We start from the raw sequence: 19,832 nt of genomic DNA, 5'->3' as shown, positions 1-19,832 counted from the left end.
TACAGTTCGTATGACACTGTAGGAAATTGCCAACCTGCTAGCTGACAAATTGGCACAAACTTGACCCCCCCATCCCCACCAGCCATACCCCAGTGCATACCTGACACCAGTTCTCTGCCTCGTATCTGTAGATATCAGGTCATATCTGCTCTCTCTAAGGCCAAAAATGTGTCCTCAAAGCGACCAGATAAACATTCCTGTTTGCTTATTAAGCAATCTAGTACAGGACCTAGCGGACCCACTTGGCATTCTCTTTAACCATAGCCTGAGAACTGGCTTTGTTCCAGCAGAGTGGCGAACAGCAACAATAATCTTTTTGCACAAGGGGGGGGGTGTCAACCGACCCTGGGAATTATAGACCCATAAGTCTAACCAGCCTCATCTGCAAGGCCATGGAAAGAATCATCTTGGACCTTATCAACCAAGACATAGGTGACTTTCAAACTCTAGATGCAACCCATTTTGGCTTATTTAATGGTAGATCATGTTTATTAAACTTAGTAGACTTCGGGAAAGTTACCAAAGCCCTGGTTGAAGGTAAGACCGTTTCTACTACCTAGCTTCACATAGCCAAGGCTTTTGACACAATCCTCCACTCTGGTATCGTTGAGAAACTTTCCCTGCTGGGGATTAACACTTGCATCACTAGATGGGTAGCCAATAGGCTCGCCGACAGAATACATACTGTCAGAGTTGGTGACTCCACCACTACTAGTAGACCTGTCACCAGTGACATACTGCAAGGTTCTGTACTGAGGTGTTTACTGTTTGGAATCTATTATTCAGAGGTCCATGTTTAAGTAGATGGCCTTTGGCTTGACAAGTTTGCTGATGATATAATTTGGGTGCAATAGAGTCCCCCAACGATGTTAACGTGTTACAGGAGGAGCTAACACAGACAAATGACTGGTGTCAAAGCCATGGTGTAAAACTAAAAGCAAAAAATGCATTATTATCCCCCTTTGGCAAAGCGGACTTCCCTGCTAATTACAATATTGACAGCAACCCACCCCCAAGTGAAAACCCAATTGTGCAAGATCTGGGAATATAGGTAGATAACAATCTGAACTTAAACCACCAAGTTTTCACAGCAGTAAGGAAAGCCTTCTGACCATTAACAGACTACAGTGCTCCCTTCTGCATGTACCTCACTAGACACCTGCAGCAGCTGGAGAGACCACAGAGGTTTCTTACCAAGAAAATGCAGGCCTCCAAACCATGATTTATGTGGATAGACTGAAAGCCCTGTCACTGTATTCTGTTTCATATAGGCAACTGAAAGGTGACTTGTTCTGGCCTACAGGACAGTTTGACCCTGCTCTGGTGTATATGCTGCACATCTGCAAGTCAAATGTCCCAAGAGTCACTTGCGCTAGGGGTCTTAACCCAGCCTGTGACATTAGCAGAACATGCTGAAGAGACATGTATGTCTCCCAAAGATTGCAGCTGCTCTGGAATAAACTTCCAATTCATGTGAAGCAGAGCTCCTCACTGACCCCTATTCAAGCACAACCTGAACAAGTGGATGGGAGACTGCAAATTCACCCGGGGGGTGGCACCCATGTCCCTCATGGAAAAGGGGTAGTCAATGTTTATCATAGACTCGCTGTGTGAATTACATCTGTCTAACCAAGGACAGTTGAGGCAAGTCGAGATTAACATGGCTAGGCTTGTAAGTTCTTTAGGGCCGCTAGCCTAGTAACCTTCTATGAACCTATGCTGCACACGGTCTCTCACGTTATGGTAAATAAAATTTGACATGTATGATGTGTATCTTCTAAGTAAAACTAGGGATACTTCACTAATGGAAGATTTCAGTTTCCCAACATTGTTGGGTAAATTACTATACAAGTGAGGACTCCAGATGTAACTAGAGTTGATGAATCAAAGTAACTTGGAACAAGTAGTAAAAAAACCCTTCTGTGGGAGCATTTTGAACCTCACACTAACAGTCATCAGTATTGTTCTCTACCTGTGATCATTCTGTAATTACTGGATACAGAAAATGATATTGGAGTATTAAATTTGGAAAATGGAAATGAGGACTTTGTCAGTCCTCTCAGGCTATCTTTATAGGAGGTGCTGTAGAAAACGAGCATTACTTTTAAATGTACAATACAAATATGTTTGATCTAGTTGAAATTTCTCTGGAGAATAATTAATTCACTGATGTACATTAAAATTTGTAAATATAATGGAAATCCCCAAAACAAGCCACGTAGTTTGTAATAGGAAAACATAGGGCATCACATAACTTTAAGAAACAACCAAAATGTCTAGCTTAGAGCCCACTGGGGCAGGATTTAGCTAGTGGAAGAAGGTTTGCTTTAAAATTTTCTTTTATCGGGTGAGGTTTTTTTTTTGTTTTGTTTTTTTTAACTGTTTCTGTACCAATGTGAGCCATTTACCTTTCCCAAAGTAATGTTTTTTTCCAAGATCTTTTTATTATCCCCTACCAGTGACCCATCCATCTTTCCACCCTTGTCAGCAGAGTTGAGAGAAAGAGGAGTAAGGGCCAGTGATAGTGGCTTTTTTTTTATATTTTCCTGTACTCCTTTAGCCGCTTTATGTGCTTTTGAAAATGAAGTTTCCAATGCTGGCCTCTTGGTCTGTCTCTGCTTCCAAATGCCGATTTTAAGCTGCAGCATAAAGAACTGCTTTGCAGTCCAAATGCTTGTTTTTGGTTTTCTCCCTCCTCTGGGTGCCATGCTACATCTGCTCTTGTAGATGTGTCCTCCTGTTCATCTGTTGCAGTATTCATTATATGAGAGATTTCCCCGCCATAGGTGATCCAGCATCAGCCATTATACAAAAGACTTTTACTGTTATAGATTGGTAAATTACATGTAGGCTGTGATCAGATGTCTGCCATAAATGTGATGTACACATGCTCCATCCTCAGAACTGACGGCCCAGGAGGAATGCCAACCTAAGGAAGTAGGGTAAGAATCACCTAAGAAGAAGCAAAGCTAGGGGGAGGGAGAGGAATACTGCAACAGAGAAGAGAAGGACATCTATTGTTATGGTAAGAATTTTAACAAATATTCTGTGTTCTCCTATTCATCTGTTACAGTATTCATTACATGAGGGAGAATACCAAAGCTCATGAAGTAAGGGAGGAAAGTGTAGCCGAGGGAGCTTTCCAGGAAGCCATGCAGTATGGCTCTGGCAAATTCTGCTCTAAATTTCGAGATTCCATCTAATGTGAAGTGTTTGATGAAGGTACAGACTGTGGTCCATGTAGCTGCTTCAAGAATTGAATTAGTATCCATGTAATGAATACTGCAACACTGAAGAGAGGGACAGCAATTGTTATGGTAAGATTTTGCACAACCATTCTGTGTCAACATCCCAGCTGGACCAAACCACCTCTCTACAGGAGGAGCAGGCTGGCTTTTAGTAGCTTACTAATACCCTTATTGCTCTGCCCTGCAGGTTATATAGGTCTAGAAGGTGAAATTGGTTCACTTGAGCTACAGTCATAGTAGTGACCTTCAACACTGTTGAAACAGCTAGAAAAACATTTTTTTGTGCATTACTTTTTCTTTGCCTTTTTGCTGGTAATTTCTCATTTGATGTTTTGCCGTTTTTGTAATCCAATTTTTAATTCGTCATAAATTTACTTTGCAGAAAGACTGGTTTGCCAAGAGAAAAAAGTTTAAAAGGCCCCCTCAGAGACTGTTTGATGCCGAAAAAATTAGGTAAGATGATTTTTAGTATAAAACCAAGTAAAGTGAGTAGCTTTATTCTTAAGCTTTTTGAATTGTTAAGGATGTCTTTGCCTTTTCTGCTTTCTTAACATTTAGCATAACATTGTCTCTCAAGCTAGTTTTCACTATCTTTTTCTGATTGTTTCTATGACTTCATCTTGACCAGGGTGCTAGCCCCGCTCCGTTCGCTCCTCTACCCTACCCCCATTCCCACCCACCCCATTACAATTACCTTTATACGTAACTATCCCTCCCCTTCCTGTCCCACTAGCCACTACAATTCCACTTCCTGCCTATTGCCACAACCACTTTACTAATCTGTCAATCTTGTCAACACCACTTCCTCTATACTACTGTCTCTCTACCTACTCTATCTGACAATATTTTATTCCAACATGTATTATTTTCTAATATCTTCTGCACTACTCCTTATTCTCTCTATCTCCACCTCTTACCACTCCAGTCTCTCTGACCCACTCCTATGTTCACCAACTTCTGACTCATATAACATACATCCAATTAATTACTTCATCTTTTACTATCTCCCCTGATCTCTTTACTACCTCTATCTCAAGTCTATATAAACTATCCATAATACAGGTTTTTAAACCTGCCCACAAAGCTAAGTCAAAACTATGCAAACTCCATCTAGCATCTACTACACACACTCTCCTCACTAAAAACCTACTTTGTTCTGGAGATATCCATCCCAACCCTGGTCCCTCTTCTCTCCCGAAAACTACCTCTACACTGCCCCCATCTTACTCCTCTAACAGTCACCAACCTCAGTCACAACAATCATCTCCATCCAAATACTTAACTCTTTACTCATTGAATATTCAGAGTCTAGCAAATAAAGTCACTGAGCTGCACTCATGGATAGCTCTCAATACCCCTCACATCCTCTCCCTATCTTAAACCTGGCTGAAGCCACAAATCTCAAATAGTGAAATACTTCCACCAGGTTATATCATCTTTCAATCTGATAGACCTGTAAAAAAAGGTGGTGACGTGGCCATCCTCTACTCAAACATTCTTAACCTCTCACCATACCCTTTCCCAATTCCTGACTACCTCCCAGCTGAAGTCATCATCCTTAACTGTCATCTGAATCCCCACAAAAAACTTGCAATTGCCTCTGTCTACCTTCCTCCTGGTAACAAATCTGGCCATTCTTGAAAACATCCTATCCTGGTTCTCCCACAGCATACCATATGAGACATTTATCCTTGGTGATGTCAACATTGATTGCTCCAAACTCACAACTGACTCCCCCCAACTCAGTATCCACCTACACGGCTTCCACCAACTTATAACATCTCCCACTCGCTTCCATAAAAATTCCACTTCCAGCTCCATCATAGACTGGATCCTTTCCAATTCCCCCCACCAGTACCACAATCCCACCACCTTACATGACTCCCTCAGTGCTCATCTCCCTACCACCATCTTAAGACACTACTCCCATATTCCTAAACCCCACCTTATCAGAGACTGTCTAAAACTATCAACTTTCAATTCATCCCAATTTAACTCCATTCTCCACAACATAGATTGGTCCATCCTAAAACACCTCCCCCTAAACGATGCTGTAAGCACTTTCAATAGCATCTTCATGAATACTCTAATTCCTTAGCACCCTCTAGGAAGGTCAGAGTAAAATCAAACCATGCTCCCTGGCTCTCCAAAGAGACTAGGTTTCTTATGAAACAAAGAGATCATGCTTGGAAAACCTGGACTAAAACTAAACAACCACCTTTTCTTCAAAAATACAGGCAACTGAGGAACCTTGCAAAAAAACATACAACTAATGACAAAAAGTTATACTATAGCTCTGTTCAGCTTAACAACAAATCCAGTCCTCGAAAATTTTGGTAAACTCTCAACAACATCCTCTATCCTGGAAAGCTCTCTAATCCCTCCCCATACCCTAACTCTTCCTCTCAGGAAACAGCTACCCTCCTGAATAAACACTTTCTTTTTCATCCAAAATCTGGTAACCTCTAAGCCAAACTCTACTTCGACACCCACTTCTCCAAGTCCCACTAACACAACTTTGTTTTCTTTTGAGCCAGTTCCCATTACTTACATCAAATCTCTACTACTCAAGCTAAAACCGTGCTCTCCTTCCACTGACAATCTATCTCCTACATTCCTCAAACTTGCTGCTGACTCAATTGCCTATCCTGTATCTATACTAATTAATTGATCTATTCTGGGATCAACTGTCCCCACCCTTTGGAAATCTTTCTTCACTATCCCTCTTCATAAAAGTGGAAACTCCACTGACCCCTCAAACTACCGACCCATTGCCATTCTGTGTCCCCCCCTCTCCAAGATATTAGAAAAATGTATTCACTCATAGCTTCGCAATCACCTCCTCACACACCACTTACCCCTACCCAACATGGATTTTGTCCTCACCACAGCACCACCACTGCCCTCCTCTCCTTCACGTATGTCATTGCAGAGGCCCTAGACAACAGTAAACTCATTTGCTGTCTCTTCCTTGATCTCTCCAAAACCTTCAATACTGTCTCATCCTCTACTGCTATCCAAATTCACAAATCTCCACCTATCCCCCTCCACACTTGCCTAGTTTAATAGTTAACTATCTGGCAGGGAGCAATCTGTCAAATGGCTCTCATCCTCCTCACCTTTCCTTCCCATCTCCACTGGTGTTCCCCAAGGCTCCATCTTGGGACCCCTTTTGTTTAACATCTTCATCAATGATCTTTACACCTCATGCAAAGAATCCTCCCTTATTCAGTATGCCGATGACTCCACACTTATATCCATCTCAAATAACATTCCTGGACTACACTCCCTGACCCAACAGGCCATACTATCCACTGAACAATGGCTCTCACAACCTGTTGATCCTAAATCCCAAAAAGACCAAACTCCTACTTTTCCTTCCCCGTTCTCTTTCTCATCACAAAGCCTCCTTTTTTATTACATTTTCTAACAATACAAACATCCAACCTGACACCCACACAAAACTCCTAGGGGTCATTATCGATGACAAACTCAATTTCAACCTACACATACTCCAATGTATAAAAAAAACAAACCAGAAACTAGGTCTGCTATAAAAGAACAAAAAATTCCTAACCCCTGAATCTAGACTTACCCTGGGCCAGGCACTCCTCCTCCCCTCCCTCTTATACGTCACCCCAGTTCTTACCAGTATCCAGGCCTCCACTCTAAACAAGCTGCAGCAGACTTACCATAAAATAGCCAGATTCATTACTAACTCCCCATACAACTCACACCACTGCATTTCTTTAAACTATCTTCAATGGCTTGAACTTCCCCAGTTTCTGCTATCTTATCAATTTCATATGCTACACTCTATTCTTTATAAACCCTCCTCCTGTCCATCTCTATCTTCCTTAGTCTCCATCTACATCCCATTCCAGACCCTCCATACTTCTAACCAACAATTACTTGATATCTACCACCCAAAAAGGTCAGTAGGCAAACTACTCTACAAACACTCCCTTGCCCATGCTTGGGACAGACTTCCCCTTGACTTGCGTTTAGTCTCCCACACCTCACACTTTAAAAATGAACTAAAAGCTTATTTTCTCAATTCCAGAACCTGCCCTTGCCATGACCCTACCTAGTCTTCCTTCCCTTTATGTACCCTCAAAAGGACCATACTTAGTACCTCATTACACCTCTCTCTCCAATGTGTCTACTATGCATTTGCACAATTTTATACAAACAAAAAATGTTTATTGTTGACCTATTGAACTATATCAATGTAAAATTGTTACTTAGCTTCTTTTTAATGCAACTTTAACTTTATGCATGTAACCCAACATATGTCAGTCGTTTTGCTATAACTGCTATTGTATCAGTATTGTTTAAAATTGTACTTATTTTAAAATGTATTACTGGAGCTTTTCTCCTCGTGTCTCCACTGAAAATGGGCCACAAGCCCAGTTGGACAAACCCGGTTAACAAATGTCAATAAATAAATAAATAACTTGTCCTTTTTTTGGAATTAGTGTACTGGAGGAAAAGTGACACAGAGGAGTGAACTGCAGTTTAAAGAAGGAAGGAGTTCACTTCAGTGTTTATGTATGCCCTTATTTGTAAAAATACAGGGCTTTAATTTTGGGCCAAGCCTTTTCCCATTTGCATTCATTGCCCTTTCCAAAAAGTTTTCATTTATGTTTTAATTATTTTCTCATGCAGCCTCTGGACAAGAGGCAGTACTGATTCACTGATTAGAACATCCTGAGTTCATAATCGTACCCCAGATGGAGCGATTACTGCCTATTTTTTTCCTGTATCTCTAGAGCTAAAGTTAGGCAAGCCTTCACCTTTTAAACTTTTCCAACACTCATCTTTGAACATCTACAGCAGGGCTAGCCACTCAGCAGTGTGAAGACTGGCTTTAGACAATTGGCACTGTGCAAAAATTGGGTTGTAGATGGATGGATCTTCACTTGTATACTTGGGGACAAGATTTAAAAAAAAAAAACTTGACAGATGTACTCAGGGGACATCTTTAAATGTTAGTTTTCGAGTTAAGGTGAAAATGTTCTGAATTACATTCAGGATTAACAATATTTTGATTTTGTTTAAAATATTGATCCATGTTGCTCTTCATTTTCACGCACAAAGGAAGTTGAGAGGCAAAGTCATGGAAGGTCACCTGAAAGTTTTCAGTAGTTGATAGTGTGCACTACATATGCCCTGAAGGTATATTTTACAGTGTTGCACTGCAGTACACACAATGTGTCCAGCAGCGAGCCTTTCCAAGTACTTCCTGCATGAGTAAAGTAGTAGCAATCAGTAATGGCTCAACTTTTCCTGGATAGTATCATATGAATAGATTCCCAGACATGGGCCTGTTCTTTGAAGAGTCCAGCACAGTTGCTGACAATATCCCTTCTGTACATTGCACAATGCTTTTTAGACTTCATCCTAGAGTCACAGGGGCACATTCCATTTCATCCATGCCTGTATCCTTCCTCTTGAGTTAGGGGACTTTTACACTCAAATGGCCCCAACATCGTTGCTGGCATTTGCATTTTTCAGTTTTCTAGTAGTCAGCACCTAAAAGTTTCCTAACGAAACAAAAAACAGTAATGGAGATCCAAAGAATGCTTTCATGTTTGCAAGATCATACAACTTAACTACTCTGGACATTGCCTTTAAATTTGTCTGATGGCAGAAGGAGGCATTTAGCCTTTGTCTTTTATTATTTCAGTATTCTGGATTCCCTTCTTATCTTTGTGCCACTTTCATTTTCTTCATCTAGTATAGACCTTCTCTGATGTCTCCAAAAATTCCAGCATCACCTGTTGCGGTAGCACATTCCATGGATCCTTGTTTCTGTCTATTAAGTATTTTGCCAGGTCTAGAGGATAATTAGTCTTTGCATGTTGTTGTCTTTGCTGCTTTTAGCATCACTGTCCCTCCTGTTTAGGGACACGCTTTAACACCTTCCTGTTACAATCTCATGTTTTTTTATCCATTTCCCTGTCCTGCTCTGTTTTATTGAGAAGGGCCATGGTACCTCTAATGCCAGGCCATGTCATTCTGGTGACTTTCTGCCTGTCCTTATACCTGCTTGTTCTCCCTCACCCTATGGCCTTCAGATCTGTATGCAGTGTTAAGGGTGTGGCTTACAAAGGGACCAGCAGAGCTGAGAGAATTACTTCAGGTTTGGAGTCTGTCCTCCTGCACCTTAACATTCTGTTGGTTGGTCCTTCAGATTTTTCTGTAGTAGTGTATGAGTACTGGATCCAGGGCAAACCCCGGCAGTGTACTCCACTAGCCATTTCCCTTTTTCCTTACAAAGCATTCACCAAAATACGCTGTGTCCTTTCTTCCCAACTGTGCTACAGGCCAGCTCCACAAGTGTGATCCCACCTTCAGGCCCTGCACTTTTCCCTAGCAGACACCTGTTTTGAACCATTTTGTATGCTTTGCTTTTATGTCCACACAGACCAAACTGGTGTACTCCACTGGCCAAGGTCAGCTATAGTCCAGTAGTAAAAACTGGATTAATTTCAGGAGACAGCTCCTTCCAGCCACAAACTCAAATTTGTTATTACCCTCAATATTGCTTTCCTGTAGGAAAGCAGACATTCTTTACATTGAGATTTTCTCTATCACTTACTCTGCTGCTGCTGCCATTAGGCTGACTGTCCAGAAGCTCTGTGGACTGTGCATGCTCCTTCACTAGTAAAGTTGCCACTGTTCTTGTCATAGCATAGTTTTCAGGCTGTCTTGCATTTGATGTGTTTACGATCTCCACTGGGTGATGTTGGCAGCCTAAACAGATTCCTGGAGAGACGGAGAGGTGACCTGTTTGATTATTTTGCATTTTTCTTTTAGGGTATTGGTTTCCTTTTTAAAGCTTCCCTTTCTGCCTTAGTGTTTGTTGCTCATCCTTCTCTAGTATAGATGACAAACAGGTGGGGTAATTCGTTTATATGCTTTATTACATAGAAACACATCAGGATGGATAGCAGCATTTCAAAATATAAACATAGCTAATTAACAGACACACAACACAGACATACATGCTTACATTTCAGCAGCTTACTATACTACAAAATGGCAGCCAGGCTCGCATGTGCTCTGTATTTATACACTTGTGCAAGTCCCCAGAAAACTTCTTAAAGCTGTGCACACACACTGGTCTACATCCTGCCTCTTAAAGAATTGTCTTCAATGAAATTACATTAGAATAAGACATGCAATAATATAGACATTAGAAACAAATGCAATGTTCATGTCCAAGTGGCCGTGTGTCTGTAACATGGTCTGGCACTATGACCTGATCTAGTGACGTAGTATTCAAAATTGGGTTTAGCAACAGGGACAGTCTTCGGTGAACAACTTTTATTAGGAACTTTGGGATTCATCCCGGGAACAGGGATATTTACTGGAACTTCCTCAGGAACTGAAATGCTGGACAATTCACTCTGAGATGGTCTTTCTCAAAGGCTAGATGCTGTGGTACAGGCACGGACACTGGCAGCAAATATTTCCGATTCCACCTAAACTCTACTGCTTGTGATTCTACAATGTGCAATCTCATCTCTGGGCAAATAATTTTCGTGACTCCAGTCCGATCGTAACCTTTGTATGTTTGCATTCTCACTTTCTCTCGTTCATGTAATGGATTGAGCTGTTTGTTAGACTTTTGTAGCAAGACTGCTAGGATAGGTGTTTCTTTAACAGATGGGCTTTCACTGATCTGTTATTCTTAGCACTTGGAACCAATAAACTACTGCTGATTGGTAATGTAGTTTTGGTTTGTCTCGACAGAAGTCTCTGGGTAGGTGAACCAGAATGTTTGTTATGAATAATATTTCTGAGATTCAAGAGATTCAGGAAAACATCACTATTGTCTCGTTTTTGACTTCTCTAGTAACTGTTTTGTACTTTGCACTCCACGTTCTGCCAAACCATTTGACTTCAGGTACTCAGGACTACTTGTAACATGAGTAGAGTCCCACTCTTTGGCAAATCTTTTGAATTGCTGGGTGGTAAACTGTGTACCATTGTCAGAAGTAACTTTGTGTGGACTACCTTGAACTGCAAAATGACACTTCATCTTAGTAATGACACTGAGTACTGGATGCTAGATTTGGAAGTAGGTCAGTCTTGAGCCAATTGGAATAAGAATCCACTAATACCAAGTAACGTTAACCATTCCACTTGACTATGTCATTGGGTACTGTCAACCAAGGTAGTAATTCAGAAATCTGGTTTAGCTGAAGGTGGTTCCTTCTGTTGATGAGGCTTTGTACTATTACATACAGAACAAGATGAAAGTACTCGCTCAATGTCTTGTGACATAGAAGGCCAAAACACTAATATTTTCATCCTCCTTTTATTAGAATCTGTTCCTGGGTGGCCACGATGCAGGATAGCAATATATTCTTGTTGGAAGGACTTTGGAACAATTACTTTCGGACCTTACTTAACGCCATTACCAGACAAAATGTTATCTGTGTAAGGAAAATAAGGTTGCACTTCTTGAGGTAAACTAGATTGCTTTGACAGCCATTCTTGATTGATAAAGTGGTTGATTTTGTAAAAGAGGATCTGAGGCTGTATGATTTCTAAGCTCATTGAGAGGTTTGGAAGAAAGATTTCTCACTTCTGTGACTTCAAAATCAAGGTTCTCATTCTCATGCTGCTCAGTGGTAATTCTAGGTGATCTGGATAACGTATCAGCAAAATAAAGAAGTTTGCCTTTCATGTAGACAAGATTGAAATTATACTTCTGCGATCTCAACATCATATATTGCAATCTCGTTGGAGCTGAATACATAGGTTTTCTCAAAATATTGACTAGAGGGTAGTGGTCTGTTTCGATCTGGATAGGTCTACCATAAATGTAATTATGGAACTTTGAACATGCAAACACAGTTGTTAAGAGCTCTTTCGCTATCTGAGCATACTGCATTTCAGTTTGGGTTAGAGATCTGGACGCATAAGCTACAGATTGACAGCCTTGAAGAATGACTGCACCAAGGCCAAATTTCAAAGCATCACTGGAAAGAGTAACTGGTTTGTAAACATCATAGTGTCCGAGAGTTGGTGGACCAGCAATTCTCTGTTTCAGGATATCAAATGCTCTTTGGTGGTGTTACAACCATGACCAGGATGCATCTCTAAGTGGTACTGCTAGTTTTCTTAAATCTGGAATGAACTTGCCTAGATAGTTAACCATGCCAAGAAAGCATTGAAGGACTTGAACATTGGAGCTGGCATCTCAAGAATGGCTATTTGCTTGGAAGGGTCTGGTTGTAAACAAATGACCAACATAAGTGACCTCTCGTAACCTGAACTTGTACTTTTGAGGATTCATCTTAAGATTCACTTGACAAGCTCTTTCCAGAACTTTCTCCAGGTTTCTGTCATGCTCAACTTCACCATTACTTTCTACTACAATATCATCTACTATAATAGTACAAGCAAGCAAAGAAACATGTCTGCCACCAAAGCTGATGTAGATTAAACAAAGCAAAACTTTATTAAAATAACTAAAACTCTGGCTTGGAATGAACCTGGATATAATAGCACAAGGATACCCAGAAAAAAATTGCTTCATTGCACATAAGTCTTCAGTAGCAGAATATATCCCAAATGGCATTCTCAGACGTCTGTACCTGCCAAAAGGAGTACTGAACATAGTTATCAACGAGGGTTTCTTGTCGAGCAAAATTTACCAAAATGAACTGTCTGCATCTGAGACAGAAAAAACAGTGGCATTTGGCATCAGAGCTGCAACTTCTTCGACTGTACACACTGGATGATGTGGTCTTTTCAGTGCCTTGTTTAAATGTCATGGATCAGTACATATTCTGGTATCATATGAGCTTTTCTTATGAGCTACCACCATGGAAGATACCTATTCAGTTGGTTCTTCAACTGGACAAATCATACATTGCTGCACCTTTTTATCTAGTTCTGCTTTGACTCTGTTCTGCATATCTACTGGAACTTTCTGGGCTGGCCTGATAACTGGGCTGACATCTTGGTCTAACCTCATGGAGTATACAGCTGAATACGTGCCTAGTTTGTCTTCGAAAAGATCAGCATAGGTAGAGGAAAAATACTGGTTGAAATTAGAGCAGTGGTCTTTCAAATCAACTTGATAGACTCCCTTATTAAATGAAAGTAGTCCCATTTTCAAATGGTCTCTGAGCCCTAATAATGACTGTATGTGCCTTTTGACCACATAAAATAACAAGTCATAGCTTTTTCCAGCAGAGTAACATGAAAGTACTGTTGAGCTTTCGGTTTGAATCTCTCCACCACCATAAACAACAAGCTTTGCACACTTTGCCAAATCAAGCTTCTCACCAGCACGTACTCTAGCAAATGTTTCTGCAGACATAACATTGCACTTTGAACCTGTGTCAACTTTGAGCTCTGTGGGTCTTCCATTTATCCGAACAGTACAAAAAACTTCATTCTTTGCCCATAAATCTACTGCATTGACTGTTGCGTGAAACAGACACACCATCAGCATAAAAAGTAGGGTCATAGCTTTCTAACTGCTCATCTTGTCTCTTTGAATGTTCCCTTTTAATAAAAGAACGTGTGCCTTTTGATTTAAAAAAAAAAAAAAAAAACTTTTGAAATCATTCCACTTAGTGCTTTTGTGGCATTGCTGACTTCCTCCACAATTACTTACAGGTGGCTATAAAACTGGGTGGGGACATATGCTTTGAGTTTGCTGACTCACTGTTATGCTTCACTGAGACTGTGCAGTTTCCAGTGCACACCTTAGAACTTGCTAGAAAGCTACAGGGTTTCCCAGTGAGTGTTACAGGGTTTACAGTTGCTGTCATGTGCTTGGACTTGTTTCTTTTAACCACGTGCTACATGCTATCAGCATTGGCTTTCAAAGTTACTGGAAGCATGCACATCTTATTTGTAAGCATATTTGTATGCTTTTCTATAAGCTCACATACATGACAAATCACAGGATTATCTTTAATACAACACGCAGGTCTATCCTTTATCATCTCATCCCTTAAATCACCAAATCTGCACGTTTTAGACTGTTTTCTCAAATCAGTGTTATATGCTGCAAAAGTTTCACCAGGCTTTTGATTCCTTGTGTAAAATAAGCGCCTTTCCATTGTAATATTCAATCTGATGTTTTCAGTCTTCATCTATTCTTGACTTGTGGGTACGGTTCCACTCCTCTGAATTGACTTGGCCATTATACAGCTCACATCAGCCAAAAAAAATCTTTTGTGCTACTAGTCTATCCACAATGCCCCTCTCTACATAACCCAGATTTCATTTGCCGCTCTTACAGCAAAATGTCAGCCAATTCCTCTCTCATAGCTAAGTAAAACTTTACTTTTTGTACTTGATTCTCCTCCACTATTGTTGGTGTTTACTTCTTATCCTTAGTCTCTAAAGTTTCTGGTCTACCCTTAGTGTGAATGTATTTTTTATTCCCTTTACCATTGTTGGTAGTTCCCTTCCCCCTCTCCTACACTGTTGGGTAATTTCTCTACCATTGCTGGTAGTGCTCTTTGTGTTGTGATTGTGTGTTGACTATCTCTTCTCCCCTTTTTCTTCTGCCTCTCCTAAGGTTTTTTATTTGGGGCAATGGTGGATAAATCTAAGCATTCAACTACTTGTTTCAAACAATGTAATGTGTGCAGCAGAAAAATACCGAACTCTGATGGTCACGAGTGTTGTTTATACTGTTTGGGTGCACCTCACTTAAGCACTGATTGTTCTATTTGTCAGGGATTCAGTAACAGAGCCCTGGTAGAATGAATAAATAAACTTATTCTCAAAGGGCTCTTTACAGTCCCTTTTGAGGATGTCTTGTCCAAGGCCGAGCAGTCTCTTCCGGCCTCTGGTTCCAGATCTTTCCATTTGGTGCCGACATCTCCCACGGCGCCGACTTTTGAGAAGCTTGAACATGCATTTGTAGGTTCCCCTTCAGATCTAAGAGCTAAGGCACTGAAGTCTTCGGAACCGACTGAACCTTCTGCATCGTTAACCTTACTGGTGCTGTTGACACCAATTTCAACGTCCACTCAAATTAAGACTTCCCGAAATGGCTGCAACTACGCTTCCTACATCGACACAGACTGTTGCTGCTACCATGTCGGTGCCTTATACCTCCCATGGCCCCGCTAATGGTGACAAAGATTCATATTTCTCTTCAGCCCAGGACCACTTATTCTCCCTCTGACACCTCCTTGGGTCAGCTCCCTAGTCCCTTTATAGAACATCCCAAGTCTCCTTCTGCATTGTCTGTGCACTCCACCAGAAGTCTCTCAGAAGTGGATATAGTAAGTTTGGTGGATCAGATCCTGACAGCCAGGAGTCTCTCCCCATTTTCTCAGCCCCCTTCCGGTGCAGGGGGCTTCTGTCGTATAAGCTCTGTCTTATTGTCCTTCTCTGACTTCTTCACGAGTTCTAGAGCACTCGACTCCCAACTTCACAGCTTCCAATAACCTCTGCGCCTACAACCTTTTTGTCTTTGCCAGGTGCAATTCTGCCGCCTTCAGGACTGTGCCTTTGCCGTCAGGCTCAAGGGGTGCAAGTGGACTCCAATTTTTTCTATGGAGCTGGCCTTGCCTCTTCTGGCTGCACCGATGGAGGACTTGTCCTCTGTTCTGTTTTGTAAGGTGGGTCTCTTGGGACGGGGTGTGACCCTGGTTCTGAGTTTGTGTCCCGATTCCAGGCTCCCATCCCTTCTCAGGGGGTCCTGCCTTTCAAGCCATGAAAAGAGCCTTAGCCACTTCCTCGTCTGAGGTGGTTCCTCTGTTACTAGAGTTTCACCCTTTGACCCCAGGTTTATCTGCTATACCACCAACCTCTAGCCCTGGACTGCAAGACCCAAGGCTGCAAGACTTGCCCGCTAATTGTCTACCCTCTTCCAAGTCTTTTTCAGATGTTCCCACTGAAGAGCCACTTTGGAATAGATCATGTAAGAGGAACCATTTGATTTTCCTCAAGAATCCGTCATGGAGGACGTGGATTTTGATGAGGGGGAGGGTTCCCCATGGTCAGCCTCAGAAAACATCTCCTTTGGAGCCATTCTTGACATCCTAAAACAGAGGGGTGATTGGAAGCTCAAAGACCCTTCCTCTGAGGAGTACTTGCAGGCCTTCAGGTCTTGTCAGGTCACAGTAAGCTGCCTGTCGGGCGCTAGAATCCGCCACATAACGCAAACACTCAGGTCACTCAACAGCAAGTACAAGTATGACTCAGTCATTGTCCATGCTGGTGTGAATGACCTGAGACGTACCTCCCTGGACTACATGAAAAGAGACATAGAGGAGCACTCTGATTATGTAGCCCAGGCAGGTATGACCTGACCTTGAGCAGTATCCTACCTTCACCAAGAATGATGCCACAATACAGAGACAAGATGATCAGCTTTAATAATTGGCTTAATCTCTGGTGTCATTCAAAGGGGATCCAATGTCTGTCTGCCTGGGATGACATGCTGGACAAGCCACGCTGCCATGAGGGACAGCTTGTACCTGTCACCCCTAGGCTTCCGGATATTGGCAAAGGCTCTTGCCACCCCATAGTGCCTTTTTTAGGCAAGGCTCAAATTCTAAACCTACCACCCTAGAACACAAAAAAGAAAAAAAACTAAGGGTAATGCTGCTCAATGCCAGAAGTCTCAACCTCAAGATGCACGCACTCGAAGCCCTTCTCAGTATGGAGAACATCGATGTCTGTGCTGTGACTGAAACCTGGTTCAAGGCTCCTGAGAGCACCCCGGCACTATCAGGTTTTACCTCATTATCATGCGTTCCGGCCCCAAAATCCGGACCACACCAAGAAAGGAGGGGGGGTATCCATATTCATCAAGGATACCCACACCTCCAGGTTGGTGGCAACGCACGAGGCATCGGAGACCATCCAGGTGCAATTAACCGTAGGCAAGACTGCTCTGCAATTTGTAGCATGTTACAGGCCACCCTCTCAAACTCAGGAACCTCACACAGCTTTCCTGAAAACACTGGAGGGGATAAATGTATCTCCAAACACCATCATATTAGGTGATTTCAACTATCCGAATATAGACTGGGATCATTACTCAAGCCCCAACACTCTAGCCCAAAGGTTCCTAGAGTTCATAAACTCTAATGCCATGGAACAACTAGTCACCATCCCCACAAGAGGAGAAAACATACTAGATCTCATCATCACGAACATGGGGACACAATGTTCAACACCGGAAGTATACCCCTCATTGGTGAGATCAGATCATAAACTAATCTCACTGGAAGTCCACATCCCGTCCCCACCCCAGATAAAAAAGACCACAGTGAAGAACTTCTCAAAAGCCGACTTCACACTTCTTAAGACTGGTGTGGTTTCCTTCAAGGCCCCGAGCCAGCGGAAACCATTACCCAAGCCGCTGAATCACTTACAAATGCCTTCTACCAGCACCTCCAGGACTGCATGGATCAGGCAATCCCAAACAAAACAAAGACTCTTTGCACCAAAGGCAAGCGCCCAGTCTGGTGAACCCCAGCCATAAACAAGCTCTACAATAAAAGGAGAAAGCTACTACAAGATAGAGCAAAATCCTTAAAAGGGAAGACACCCTTGATCATTATAAGTAAGAAAACTACGATCACTCATAAAATCATCCAAGGCAAATTTTGAGAGAAGAGTTGCTAAGGACTCAAAAGACAATCATAAGGCCTTTTTTAGCTATGTTAGAAACCTGGGAGGAAACTCCCAGATATGCTCAGAATTATTTCAAAATGTTGTAAAAATCACTGAACCAACAGACATTGCCAACATACTGGCTGACAGGTTCAGTGCAAATTCCCCAAAAGGAGAGATATCTATACCAGCGGATTGTAGCCCCCCAAACATCTCAAATGCTCAGGTGAAAACTGCTCTCTCCAAGGCGAAAAACACAGCATCTATGGGACCAGATGGTGTCCCGGTTGTGTGCTCCACGAACTCAATGAGGAATTAAACCCGCAGTTAGGGCAGCTGTTTAATCTTAGCCTCACCTCAGGATACGTACCCAAGGAGTGGCGTACGGCAACTGTGGTCCCACTTCACAAAGGCGGTGCCTCCACTGACCCTGGAAATTACCGCCCCATCAGCTTAACAAGCCTGGTCTGCAAAGCTATGGAGAGGATCATAATGGAACTCATAAATAAAGACATAGGGGACTTACAGACATTGGATCCAACCCAGTTTGGCTTTGTCAAGGGCAGATCATGCCTTTTAAACTTGGTTGACTTTTTCGAAACAGTCACCAAGGCCATTGATGAGGGCAAGGCAGTCCACACAGCCTACCTTGACCTTGCAAAAGCTTTCGACACAATACCCCACTCGGGTATCATTGAAAAACTCACCAGTTTAAATGTAAACCCATACATCACAAGATGGGTTGCAAACTGGCTAAGTGACAGAACCCACAGGGTCAGAGTTGCTGGCGCCATGTCAGACTCCAAGCCGGTCACAAGTGGTGTCCCACAGGGCTCAGTCCTGGGCCCCCTCTTGTTCGGCATCTACTTTTCAGAAGTACAGGCAAACACAAGAGGATTATGGCTGACAAAGTTTGCAGATGACTGCAAACTGGGCGCCATAGTTGAAAACACATCAGACACAGATATCCTTCAGAAGGGTCTCATAGAAACGGATAACTGGTGCCAGAGCCATGGCCTAAATTTAAACGCCAAAAAATGCATAGTCATATCCTTCGGGAAAAACAAGGTTACCCCTAGCTACCATATAGGTGGCAATCCACTAAGCACAGAAGAGGTTATCAGGGATCTGGGGACCCAGGTTGACAGTAACCTTTCGTTTGACACTCACGTTGCCAAAGTAGTTAGGAAGACCTTCTACATTGCCCACCTGATCATGAAGGGATTCACATCTAGATCAAGGGAGGTCATTGTTCCCCTATACTCATCACTCATCAGACCAATGATCGAGTACAATGCCCCATTCGGAATGTATCTTACCCGACACCTGCAGCAATTGGAAAGGCCCCAAAAGTTCTTCACTAAAAGGATAAAGGGTCTCAAAAATATGTCTTGTGCTGCCCGACTGAAGGAACTCCAGCTCTATTCAGTCGCATACCGTCTGCTCAGAGGTGACCTGTGCCTGACATACAAGGCCATGTCCAACCCGGAATTAATGAACATGCTCCACCTCAACAAATCTAAATCCATCAAAACTACAAGAACAAGAGACTTAAAACCTTAACACAGTTATAAATAGGACGTGCTGGAGGGACAGATTCATCACCCAGAAGACTCCCTATGCTGTGGAACAGAATCCCGGTACATGTGAGGCAGAGCACCTCACTGGCTTTGTTCAAGAGAAATCTTGACCAATGGATGGGAGATCGCAGGTTTACCCCGGGGATCACCTCAGTGTCACTGCTGGACAGAGGCATGGCAAAATAATGGGCATAGTATCCTTCAAACTTAAGGGGTGGTGAAAGCCGCAAAACTTTGGGCTAGGCTTATAAATGCCCTAGGGCAGATAGCCTAGTATGAACCTATGAACCTCCTGGGTGACCCCGCCGGCTGACGTAATTAAGTTGATCACTCCGTGGATGTGGAAGGCTCCTGGATATGTAGAACCTGTCCCTTGGAGAGCTGA

At 42.4% G+C, this 19,832-nt stretch overlaps 1 protein-coding gene across 1 annotated transcript in view; it reads left to right on the top strand.

The window, feature by feature from the left end:
- Positions 1–19,832, top strand: part of SUPT5H (SPT5 homolog, DSIF elongation factor subunit) — a 1,344,557-nt gene that overhangs the window by 439,604 nt on the left and 885,121 nt on the right. Inside the window, exon 8 of the mRNA XM_044069729.1 lies at positions 3,631–3,701. Within this exon, the coding sequence (XP_043925664.1) occupies positions 3,631–3,701 (71 nt within the window). The remainder of the gene's footprint in view (positions 1–3,630; positions 3,702–19,832) is intronic.

This window comes from Protopterus annectens, chromosome 4.part0 (genome assembly GCF_019279795.1).
Source record: "Protopterus annectens isolate FY-2018-M chromosome 4.part0, PAN1.0, whole genome shotgun sequence".
Lineage (NCBI taxonomy): Eukaryota > Metazoa > Chordata > Ceratodontiformes > Protopteridae > Protopterus > Protopterus annectens.
This window is presented reverse-complemented; position numbering and strand designations above follow the sequence as displayed.